Consider the following 12,621-nt stretch of genomic DNA (forward strand, 5'->3'; position numbering starts at 1 on the left):
GCTTGTAGCAGCAAGGTTAATCCTTGGTGCCCACCCCTTGGCCATGTCAATTTAAATAAATTTATGGGCATAACTATACTGAGTATAATTAATTCACATCACATGTTTACAAGGTGGGATATTCTCTTTTTATGAAAAACAAATTGTCAGCTCCGCAGACCTCCAAAAAAAGGAAAGAAGAGCTAGTTTAATTTTTATTGAAATATAAAAAGTCCTTGTAACATTTTGTACACCCTATTACCAGTTGTCGTGCTGAATGTACCACAAATGTCCAGTGGTAAACAGGAGGAGAATAAAAGAAAGAAAGAAAGGATCACAATTTGTAAATATTAGGGTTTGGTGCTCCCCTCTCTAACCAAGTTGTGCTAGGCACTGGTACAGTAAATATCAGTAATTATAGCCTTGCTTATGGTAGCATCTGGAGCCATAACAGTACATTTATTTCATTATCACAAATTGTCTATACAGTGGGACAGATCATTTCAGCTCTAGGGCTTGGCTGCACAGTGACTCAGAAACCTATGCATGATGACAGAACTGAACTCTCAGTCACAGTTACAAAAACCCAGCTTTGTGAAACACATTTTACCACTTCCCCTTTTTTTCCTATAGATGCTGGAAGTTTCCGGTTACTCCCCAGAACATTTACTTTGCAACCACTTTCTAATCTACATATTTAAACAATGGGATCATCTTTACAATAACCAATATCAATGAAGCAGTGAGAAGACCAAACCAAAGAAGGCAGAACTCCTTTTGTCTTTGGTTAGAAGGTAATTCTTTTATTTGTTTTTAACATTTCAACATTCACAGTCATTGCCATGTTCAAGAGCTCAGCAATTTTCATATAAAAACTATAACTTACATTTTCATTGTAGCAATATTCATACCTAGGTTTTGTTGATTCTTCAACTGATCAACAGCATTATCAACCAAGCCCTTCCACAGCTGTGATACTTCCTCTATTTTCTAGATTTATAAATGCTCCTCGTAGCTCTCCTATTGATTCCATATCACTTGCAGTGCACAGTATATTTGCCTTTAGTAAATCAATCCCAATGTCTAATTATCAGACATAATGTTGAAATCACTGGTGTATTTGTATCTAATATGCACTATATTGCCAAAAGTATTGGGACATTGCCTTTACACGCAGATGAACTTTAATGGCATCCCAGTCTTAGTCCGTAGGGTTCAATATTGAGTTGGCCCACCCTTTGCAACTGTAACAGCTTCAGCTCTTCTGGGAAGCTGTCCACAAGGTTTAGGAGTGTGTCCATGGGAATGTAAGACTATTCTTCTAGAAGCACATTTGTGAGGTCAGGCACTTATATCGGACGTGAAGGCCTGGCTTGCAGACTCCACTCATTCATTCATTCCAGAGGTGTTCTATTGGGTCGAGCTTATGACTCTCTGCAGGCCAGTCAAGTTCCTCCACCCCAAACTCGCTCATCCATGTGTTTATGGACCTTGCTTTGTGTACTGGTGCACAATCATGTTGGTACAGGAAGGGAGCATTCCCAAACTGTTCCCACAAAGTTGGGAGCATGAAATTGTCCAAAATGTTTTGGTATGATGACGCATTGAGTTCCCTTCACTGGAACTAAGGGGCCAAGCCCAACCCATAAAAAACAACCCCACACCATAATCCCGTCTCCACCAAACTTTACACTTGGCACAATGCAGTTAGGCAAGTACCATTCTCCCTTGCAACTGCCAAACCCAGACACGTCCATCGGACTGCCAGATCGAGAAGTGTGATTCGTCACTCCAGAGAAAATGTCTCCATTGCTCTAGAGTCCAGTGGCGATGTGCTTTACATCACTGCATCTAACACTTTCCATTGCACTTGATGATGTAAGGCTTGGATGTAGCTGCTCGGCCATGGAAACCCATTCCATGAAGCTCTCTACACACTGTTGTGCTAATCTGAAGGCCACACAAAGTTTAGAGGTCTTTAGCTATTGACTCTGCAGACAGCTGGCGACTTCTGCACACTGTGTGCTTCAGCATGCGCTGACCTCGCTCTGTCATTTTACGTGGCCTAGCACTTTGAGTTGCTGTTGTTCCCAGTTGCTTCCACTTTGTTATAATACCACTAACAGTTGACTGCGGAATATTTAGTACATAGTTACATAGTTAGTCTGGCTGAAAAAAGACAAAAGTCCATCCAGTTCAACCATTAAAAAAAAAAAAAAAGTTATACTCCTATACCCACAGTTGATCCAGAGGAAGGCAAAAAAAAACACAGCAAAGCATGATCCAATTTTCTCCTGCAGGGAAAAAAATTCTTTCCTGTTCCCCGGAGAGGTAATCGGATATTAGCAAGGAATTTCACAGATGGACTTATTGCACAGGTGGCAACTTATCACGGTACCACGCTTGAATTCACTGAGATCCTGAGAGCGACCCATTCTTTCACAAATGTTTGTGGAAGCAGTCTGCATGCCTAGGTGCTTGATTTTATACATCTGTGGTCATGGAGGTGATTGGAACACCTGAATCCAATGATTTTGAAGGGTGCCCCAATACTTTTGGCAATATAGTGTATCTGCCATAATTTGACTCATTATATCTACTAGTAGTACTCCTTATTATACCCAAGCATGCAATATCTTAAGGTTAGTCAATGCAGATCTTCACAGATTAAAGCCCAATTGAAATGTCTCCTACATGCTATGATTTGTGACCAATTTTTGCTTGGTGTGCCAAATACTTTTTACTGACAGTGAAAACGCTGTTTCCTACTTTCCCACTCCAACGCTCTATGTGGACAGAGCTAAGAAACAGTTACACCCTAATCACAAGTGTCCTAACAGACTTATATTGCAAAAGAATAGAGTGATGTGTGTCAGACCAGGTATGTTACTACGTGCTGAGCATTGGGTCTACCTTTGCGACCTATTGGACTGCACAGTCATATTTAGACACCCTGCACAACTGCAATAACAGAAAACTGGAGGTAAGACTATTAAAACTGAGGTTGTTTGTACAATGTGTAACTGCATATATACGTTCGTGACTCATGTTTGGCTTTAAAGTAGAGAGAAACTACACGCAGTGTATATACAGTAGAACTTAATAGTCAATCATGGAATGCTTAACCATTTGTGGGCAGTACACAAACCCCCTTTCCAGGTTAAGAAATACTAAGAGGCATTCTTACCACAACCTAGTCTCATAGACTTCTCTCCACCGGTACCTCCACCTAGCCTCTATTTATTTGGAACCAAGCATTTTGTAATCTCTTGTTAAAACAAATCTAAATTAAATTAATTAACGTTAAGAGCTTGCATGCATTGAGGCAAAAGAGAAAACTTGGTCATTTTCCTGCTGGTTATTGAGTTTTCATTGGCACTAGGTTTGGGATAAACCATATTGAAATTCAAACAAGTTCAAATGTAGGCTGCTCTTTTGGTTTAGGTTAACTGCTGTCACTGGTATTTTCAATTTCTCCACAGATTTAGCATTAGGTCCTTTCAACCTTGGTGTGCTTTTGCCATGCTCTTCCAGGGCGTCAAAAACACATAAAAACTATTCCCCATTAAATCTTATGTAACTGTTCACACTGCAGGTTTGCTATGATTTGAAAAGCCCTGCATGCTGCATCTTTGGTGCAGTTTTTAAAAAATGCACCTTCCATTGTAAGTCAATAGGAATGCATCAAAAGCACATTAGTGTGAAAGGGTCCTCAAAGAATGAACTTATAGTGCACCCATTTGCCCTAAAACATGAATAAACCAGGTAAAACTAGATATAGAGGGAGGAAACTTTGCATACAAGATTAAACTGAACTGTTACATAGTTAGTCTGACTGAAAAAAAAGACAAAAGTCCATCCAGTTCAACCATATAAGAAAAAAAAAGTTAAAATCCTACACGCACAGTTGATCCAGAGGAAGGCAAAAAAACCCAGCAAAGCATGATCCAATTTGCTCCTGCAGGGGAAAAAATTAATTCCTGAACCCCTAGTTTTACATGAATAAACCAGGTAAAACTAGATATAGAGGGAGGAAACTTTGCATACAAGATTAAACTGAACTGTTACATAGTTAGTCTGACTGAAAAAAAAGACAAAAGTCCATCCAGTTCAACCATATAAGAAAAAAAAAGTTAAAATCCTACACGCACAGTTGATCCAGAGGAAGGCAAAAAAACCCAGCAAAGCATGATCCAATTTGCTCCTGCAGGGGAAAAAATTAATTCCTGAACCCCTGAGAGGCAATCGGATATTCCCTGAATCAACTTTACCTATAAATAGTAACCAGTTATATTCTGTGTATCCAAGAAAGAATCCAGGCCTTTTTTAAAGCAATCCACTGAGCTGGCCAACTGTGTAAATTGAAAACAAGAAAACTGTCATGCCCACGGCTATGTTTTGTAAAAATAGAAAAAAATTACCCAAAACAAGCAAAAAAAAAAGAAAAAGTTATCAGTATATTTCTTCGCCGCAGAATAATTTTTTTTTTTCTGTTTCAGAAAAATGACTCTGGAAGTTAACATCAGCATAGAAGATCCATGTAACATAGACTCTGAATTTAGATACAAATTCTTTACAGTGACTTACAGCATTATTTTTGTCTTCGGATTTCTTGCCAACGCCTATGTGTTGTGGGTTTTTGCAAAAGTTTATCCTGCGAAGAGGCTGAGTGACATCAAAATTTTTATGATCAATCTTACAGTGGCCGACCTATTATTCCTAGTGACTTTGCCTTTGTGGATTGCTTACTATAATTATAGAGGCAACTGGGTAATGCCAGATTTTCTCTGCAATGTGGCAGGCTGTTTCTTCTTCATAAATACATATTGCTCTGTAGCCTTTCTAGGAGTCATTAGTTACAACAGATTTCAGGCTGTAACAAAGCCTGTGGAAGTGGCACGATCAACAGCCAGGAAAAAAGGACTCTGTATCTCGGTTTTTGTGTGGATACTTGTATTCGGAAGCTCTTTGTACTTTCTTTTTACACCAGGCACCAACCAGGTACAGGCTAATGATGGACTTAACTACACCCGCTGCTTTGAAGGATACAACATTGACAACAGAGGTCCTGTGGCCATCATCCACTTCATTCTAATTGCTGCTTTCTTTCTTGTGTTTCTCATCATATTCATTTGCAATGTGGTGATTTTTAGGACTTTAACCACTCAGTCAGTGGCGGCCAAACAGAGTGCAGAAATGAAGCGTCGTGCTCTGCACATGGTAGTGACAGTTCTTGGAGTTTTTGTGCTATGTTTTGTCCCTCACCACATTGTGCATGGACCCTGGACCCTCACAGTACTGAGACTGTGGCATGAGAATGACTGTGGCTTTCGACAGGTTCTGAATGATGCACATCAAATCACTTTGTGCCTTATGAGTACCAACTGTATGCTGGACCCTATTATCTATTGCTTTCTCACCAAGAAGTTCCGGAACCACCTCTCTGAACGCATCCGTACTATGAAAAGAAGTCGTAAGTTATCAAGAAATACTACTGACACTAACTTAGAAGGCACATTACCACTCAAAGAAAAGCAAACTAGCACATGTGACCTCTAGTATGAGGAAGCACTATAAAAGGATTTTCTTAATAGCTGAACTGAACATACAATACGTCTGACTTAATATTTGCCCAGGGATATATGGTATATATGGGTTGGCTGCCTAAAAATTTCTGTCTTTTTAGCTGAGCTGCAACACTTGTAATATATGCAAAAACATCAATATGCTAAATTAATCTCTTCAGTGCCTAAAAGTTGCACTACCAGTAATGATTTTGAAAGACAATCCATTTATAGTGTAGTGCCTAGAAAAAAAAATATTGGTTATAACTGGTTAAATATATCTATTTTGGTATTAAAACTGTGTACAGTATCTTGTTAAAAGTATTGCAGTGACCATCCTTCCGTACAGCATTTTTTTTTGTGTCTTTAGGAGATCAACCACAAGAAATTGAAGAAATGCAAAAATGCAGTACAGATTCCTGAATATTTTATATGAGAAGAAGCCATGACATCGGCCTATGTGTTAAATTTATATTTTACACTCACTAGGTAGGATCCTGTATGTTACAGGTCAGCTCCAATAATAACTTTTACATTTAGTTTTAGGTTGTCACTGGTAGGTTGAATCACCAAGTTTCTAATATCTCTCGAAGGGTGGGCCATAACAATACTGTCGTGGCATCACTCTCTTGCATTTGAAATGTCCTTTCTACATTATGGAGAATCTATCAAGAGACATTTTCATTTAGTTTTGCAATGACTGCTGCAGAAGGGGGGAAGGAGAAGTTCTTAGTAAAAAAAACAAAACAGCATTTCTGAACTGTATCATCTACCAAAGAATTTGTAATTCTGTTCAACCAACCTTTTCAATTCAGGTGCCCCCTACCAGCCGGCACAGCCAGATTTTGGACCTCCAAAAACTGCACTGTAATTAAGCAGTACAACTAGGTCTAGAACTCACCAAGCCAGTGAATTAAGGACTGGGTCACCCCTGTACTCCATTCCTGCTGTAACCATGTTCATTTGACAGCACTATGCAAAGCAACAAATCCATTACTTGCCCAGAGTGCTGACACATTGGGGGGGGATTTACTAAAATTGGTGCACTCAGAATCTGGTGCAGCTGTGCTTGGTAGCCAATCGGCTTTTAAGTTCAGCTTGTTCAATTAAGCTTTGACAATAAAACCTGGAAGCTGATTGGTTTCTATGCAGAGCTGCACCAGATTTTACACTTTACAGTTTTAGTAAACAACCCCAATTGTCTCTCACTCCTGCTGTGCATAGGATTACAGTTTAATAGTAAGATTGAAGCCCTAATGCTAGCTCTATGTAAAATATATATTTAATGAACATATTAATTGGTCAGATAATGTTTTACCTACCTAAAGTTTAGCCATAAGTGAAGGATTTCAAACTCAGCATGCAAGGGTCTATTCACACCAGATGTGCTGGCATGTATTGAACAACACATACCAATGCATATACTTTAGGGAAAAAAAGTGTTTTCAATAAGAGCTGCACTGATTATTATTATTATACAGGATTTATATAGCGCCAGCAGTTTGCGTAGTGCTTTATAATATAAGGGAGACAGTACAATTACAATACATTTCAGTACAGAAGGAATAGGAGGGCCCTGCTTGTGGAGATTACAATCTAAAGGAAGGGGGAGATGATACAAAAGATGATAGCTGCGAGGGATGATCTGGCGGAGGTGATTCAAGTACAGTTCTTAGGTAGAGGTGGGGTAGGCTTCCCTGAATAAGTGAGTTTTCAAAGATCGCCTAAAGGTAGACAGGGTGGGGGCTGACCAGACATGCTGTGGTAGGGAGTTCCAGAGGATGGGAGAGGCTCTGGAGAAGTCCTGGAGGTGAGCATGGGAGGAGGTGATGAGGGAGCTAGAGAGGAGGATATCATGGGATGAGCGGACTGGGCGATTTGGGCGGTATCTGTGGATGAGGTTGGTGATGTAGCTAGGGGCAATGTTGTGGATGGCTTTGTAAGCTGTGGTTAGTATTTTGAATTTTATACGTTGGGTTAGTGGAAGCCAGTGGAGGGATTGGCAGAGAGGGGCAGCAGTCGCTGATCGGTTGGTAAGGTGTATGAGTCTAGCAGCAGCATTCATAATAGACTGAAGGGGGGATAGCCTGTGTAACGGTAGACCAGTGAGGAGGGAGTTGCAGTAATCAAGGCGGGATATAACCAAGGCATAGATAAGTTGTTTTGTGGTGTCATTGGTCAGGAAGGGGCGGATTTTGGAAATGTTCCGGAGGTTGAGGCAGCAGGATTTAGCCAGTGAGTGGATGTGGGGCCCAAAGGAGAGGTCAGAGTCTAGGATTACGCCTAGCACCTTGGCGTGAGGGGAAGGACCAATGGTAGTGCTGTTGATCTTATTGGTAAAGTCATGAGTGGGGGATCGGGGAGGAGGAAATATTACAAGCTCAGTTTTTGAAAGATTGAGTTTAAGGTAGTGATGTGACATCCATGCTGATGTGCGCTGTCCTGCATTGAACAAAGAAAACAGTAGAACATGACCAACTTTTTGTTTATAATGTAAAAACGCATGTAAGTGCACTGCAACAAACAAACGCAAGGGTGAAAACAGTTAGTTCCTTTACAAAGAAAGCTTAGTGAAGTATAAACAAAAACATTTTAAAAAGTATTACAGCGCATTTTGAAATGCGATGCAGCATGCAAATCAATGTCACTACATGTGCATTTACTTGCACTTAACACACACTTTATGGTGTGAATGGACCCTAATAGTATGCTGTCCAGTAAATGTAGCTTAAACGTAAACAGTATGGGGAGATGAAAGATATAAGAATACATACCTGTGAAAATACTCCCATGGAATAAATACATGATGTGAATATTTATAACAATAAACAGCTTTTCTGCTTCCACTTTTCTGCTCCAAGAGCATTTTTTGAGTTTTTCAACAATTTACAGGTAATAAAACATAGGAGCATATAGATATAGATAGTGTGCAGCTTTTAGGTTATGCTCAAAATAACAATTTCCAGAAGGTGTCAGATGGCTATCATAAAACATAATTATTATTATTATACAGTATTTAGAAAGCGCAAACAGTTCGCTCAGCGCTGTACCTTACAAAGGGAGACAGAACATGCGACAGTACGAAAACAATACAATGTGATACACGAGGGGTTCGAGGGCCCTGCTCTTTCGAGCTTACAATCTAGGATACAAGTTCTCAGCTTTCACAATGTGCACTAGGGGTAGCTCATCCTGAAACTGGGTGTTAGGAACAGGAATACTTGAGAAGGGTGTAGCCTCTGTAGAGGGCAATCGTGGGGGACAGGAAAGAGATGACAACTAGTAAAGACCAGCAGGTGGAATAAAGAGGAAGACAGAATGAGAAAATGGGGAGGTGGGAGCTAGAGAAGGAAAGTGGAGTCAATGTATGTTGGACCTGGATTGCTCCACTTATGTAACAGACTGTGGGGTTGATTTACTAAAACTGAAGAGTGCAAAATCTGGTGCAGCTCTGCATAGAAACCAATCAGCCTTTAACTTCAGCTTGTTCAATTAAGCTTTGACAATAGGGGTCGGTTCACACTATAGAAACACAGTCCGGATGCGTTTCTGCATGTGCGCTTATTTCCGGTGCATTTTTGATGTGTTCTGGAGCATTTTTGATGCTTTCCAGTTCATTTATTCCCCTCTCATTTTCTTCAATTTCATAGGGACGTGCATTCCAGTGCGTTTTTGGTGTGTTTTAGTGCATTCCAGTGCGTTCCGGTGCATCTTTGATGCATTTTACCGCGTTCCAGTACAGTTCTCTGCAGGAAAAATGTAGCCTGTTCTACTTTTTTTTCTGCAACTGGAACGCACTGGAACTGCAAGCACTGTTGTGAACTATAACATTGACAACCATATAAGTTCCTTTCTGCATGCACATTTTTGACAAATTTTTGTCACATTCCAGTGTGTTTTTGATGCTTTCCTGTTCTTTTTTTCCCTCCTTTCTTTTTCTTCAATTTAAAGAGGGACATGTGCGTTCCAGTGCGCTTTTGGTACATTTTGGTGCGTTCCAGTGTGTTTTTGATGGATATTACTGCGTTCCAGTGCAATTCTGTGCAGGAAAAATGTAGCTTGTTCTACTTTTTTTTCTGCAACTGGAACGCACTGCAACTGCAAGCTCTGATGTGAACTATGGCATTGACAACCATATAACCTACTTTCTGTGCATTTTGGATGTAGAAAAAAAGCACACCGAAACACATGTAGTGTGAACTGGCCATAAAACTATGTAGAGCTGCACCAGATTTTGAACTCTCTGGTTTTAGCAAATCAACCCCAAAGTCTTCAGTAAAAGCAGCAGAGTATTGAGCTTCGTAACTAGTATTTATTGTCTATATTATTAGTATACAATGGTAAAAACGTAATAGACATCAACTGCAAGTCTATAAAGTGCAAATTTGGGTAAAACTAATCTTAAGGAGGAACATCACCCTAAAGGGGAAGTTCTGCTTTATGCCTTTCCCCCCTCTGTTTCTGTGATTGGTACATTTTTTTGGGCGGGGGAGTGGGTACTTGCTCCCACCTATGGACGGATCGTCACGGTGATCCATCGAAAAGTCTTCCGCCCCTGTAACACCTGAGACATGTCACAGGTCCCATAAAGCTGTGAGACCATTCTCAAAGTGCAGCACATCTCACACATGTGCAGTTGGCTGTGAAGCCGCAAGGAATAATAGCTGGCTGCCCACAGGAAACATGCTGGTGTCGGGGACTTGAAGACCGGCAAAGAAGTGGTTTGGGTGATGACAGTGCTAAACCCATGGACAGGTAAGTATCCTTCTATTAGAAGTCAGCAGGCACAGTATTTGTAGCTGCTGACATTTGATTTTCTTTTCAAAAAGCTGAAGAGCTGTAAGGCACTAGGCAGCAGCAGCAGCAGCAGCAGCAGCAGCAGCAGCAGCAGCAGCAGCAGCAGCAGCAGCATTTTTCCAAAAGTCTTGAATACCTTTCCTGAAAACTAAGAATAAACACTGCAAAAATATTCTCTTATCTACGTTTTAAAAAATATACGATTGGGGTTATAATAATATACGATTAAGGAAAAATATTTTTGTATAAAATTTGTATTTCAGTTTGTAAAGAAAAAGTAATTTCTCCATATTTCTGGTACATATGTAATAAATGGGCAAACAGCATAACTGAGTCTACAATGCATTTTTCATCTCATCAGTTGTTTTGCTTAAGGCTCCATGCACGCTGGGCGTTTTAATAACGCTGGTAACATTAGCTGTGTAAAGTCACATTAAAAACGTGAGTGTTTCAGCATTTTTGCATTAGCGTTTAGTAGTGTTTTGCCGCGTTTTTTCACATTTGCATTTTTTAGACCAAAAAACATTTTTTGGGGGGGTAAAAAAAATATCCAAAAATGCCAGTTTGCCACGATTTACCGCGTTTTTCAGCGTTAGAGTGTTTTTACACTAGTCCTGTTTTGTTTTTGCAGCCAAAACACGCCCCTGCCAAAAAAATGTTGATTACAGTCTACGTGTTAATGGCTGTAGAAAAAAACATCAAAAGCCAAAAACAGCAGCTGTAAAAACGTCCAGTGTGCATGAGGACTTGGGTAGAAGGAGGTACCAAAAAATGGCCAAACACATAAGGCCTTAAAAGGGAACTGAAGTCTCCTGCCAAGCCCACATTTTTCACAGCTTTACCCACCTCCCTTCAGCTGTCCTTAAATCGGCTTTCCACCCAAAAGTGGAAGCTCCACTTATCTTCCTTCCCCCCACATTTGGCACATTGTGGGGGGTAGTGAGTACCTGATTTTGACAGGTATCTGCTCCCACTTCCAGCTCAGTTCGCCGCGGCGAACTGCGCTGTAAGTTCAAACCCCCCCCCACTCCCGCAGCCCTCTGGGACATTTCACAGGTCTCAGAAGACTGTGGCCCATGCACAAAGAGCAGCATGCGCAGTAGGAAGCCGGCTGTGAAGCTGCAAGGCTTCACTGCCACAGTTCCCCTTAGACAAGATGGCGGTGCCAGCACTCAACAGCCGATTGAAGAATCGGCTTGGCGTGAGGATACTGCTGGATCCTTGGACAGATAAGTGCTCTCAAATTAAAAGTCAGCAGCTACAGTATTTGTAGCTACTGATTTTTTTTTTTTTTTTTGGGTGGGGGGGTTAAAACTAAAAAAAACAAAACAAAACAAACCTACAACAAACATTAACTGTGGATTTGGTCCAGTTGTACATCTTGGCTCCTTCCACAGATTTGGGAGGGGGATGTCACGTGAAAACTGTCACCATCCAAAAGCTAGGTCTAGATACAGGATGGTATTAATAGCTTATGGATTGGTTTTACTTGTTGCCTGAATTGCTCTTTTGTTGCAATTAAAGTTTTCAACCATACAATAAACAAGACAAAAACAGTTTATATGCATACACGCCATTATAGTGTGTTGTAACAAATTGTAGTATAGCTCCTATAAGTATTTTTAAAGCAGTATTAAACCAAAAAGCAAACATTATTCATCATTAGCTTTCTTCCATTTTCATCTGGTGATTCAGCTAGCAAGTCTATTGTTTTTCCAGAACCTCTCCAGGAGAATGTATCAGCTTACTTGGATGAAACCATCCATTTACCACTGGCATGGATGTTTAAAATGAACAGCTTTTATTTATTCTAGTAAAACCTTTATGCTGTAACTGATTATAAAGTGTTAGCTGGAATTTGGCTTCAATTTGTTATTGTATTCAAACCTTGAAATATATTTAACACTACCCCCCCCCCCCCCCACACACACACACACACCCAACTCACAATGCTGCTAAGTTCTGTATTCATTCATTTGGAGTCATGTCTCAGTAATACAGGAGTTGTGTTACTGGCCAGATCACCAGGTGGAAAAAAGCCAAAAGAAATGAAAGCTAGTGCAGCTACCACATCTATTGATTGATAAGCTGCAATATAATACAGGCATAAATGTCATATAGTTTACAGCATTTATAAATATATATATATATATATGAAAAATAAATGAAGATGATTTTTTTTGTATTTTGTAAAATCTGTCTGACCAAATAAAATATTTTTACCGATTTACAGTAATTTGACCAATGCTTGTAAGGATTGTCTTTCAAACACACAAAACCT

General features: G+C 40.1%; 1 protein-coding gene across 2 annotated transcripts; it reads left to right on the forward strand.

Moving 5' to 3' along the window:
- Window positions 1–590: 590 nt before the first annotated feature.
- Window positions 591–8,389, forward strand: PTAFR (platelet activating factor receptor). Of its 2 annotated transcripts, XM_089686314.1 has the most exons (3): window positions 591–773; window positions 4,479–5,452; window positions 5,914–8,389. In XM_089686314.1, exons 2-3 carry the CDS (start codon window positions 4,483–4,485, stop codon window positions 5,964–5,966), a joined length of 1,023 nt encoding a protein of 340 aa, XP_089542440.1. In that variant the 5' UTR covers window positions 591–773; window positions 4,479–4,482; the 3' UTR covers window positions 5,967–8,389. The 2 variants fall into 2 exon arrangements, with proteins under 2 accessions (XP_089542440.1, XP_089542439.1); XM_089686313.1 differs by lacking the exon at window positions 5,914–8,389 and having other exon boundaries at window positions 592–773; window positions 4,479–5,869.
- Window positions 8,390–12,621: the final 4,232 nt, after the last annotated feature.

Source organism: Staurois parvus, unplaced genomic scaffold (genome assembly GCF_062004578.1).
Source record: "Staurois parvus isolate SC_StPar_1 unplaced genomic scaffold, SC_StPar_1.0 ptg000394l, whole genome shotgun sequence".
Lineage (NCBI taxonomy): Eukaryota > Metazoa > Chordata > Amphibia > Anura > Ranidae > Staurois > Staurois parvus.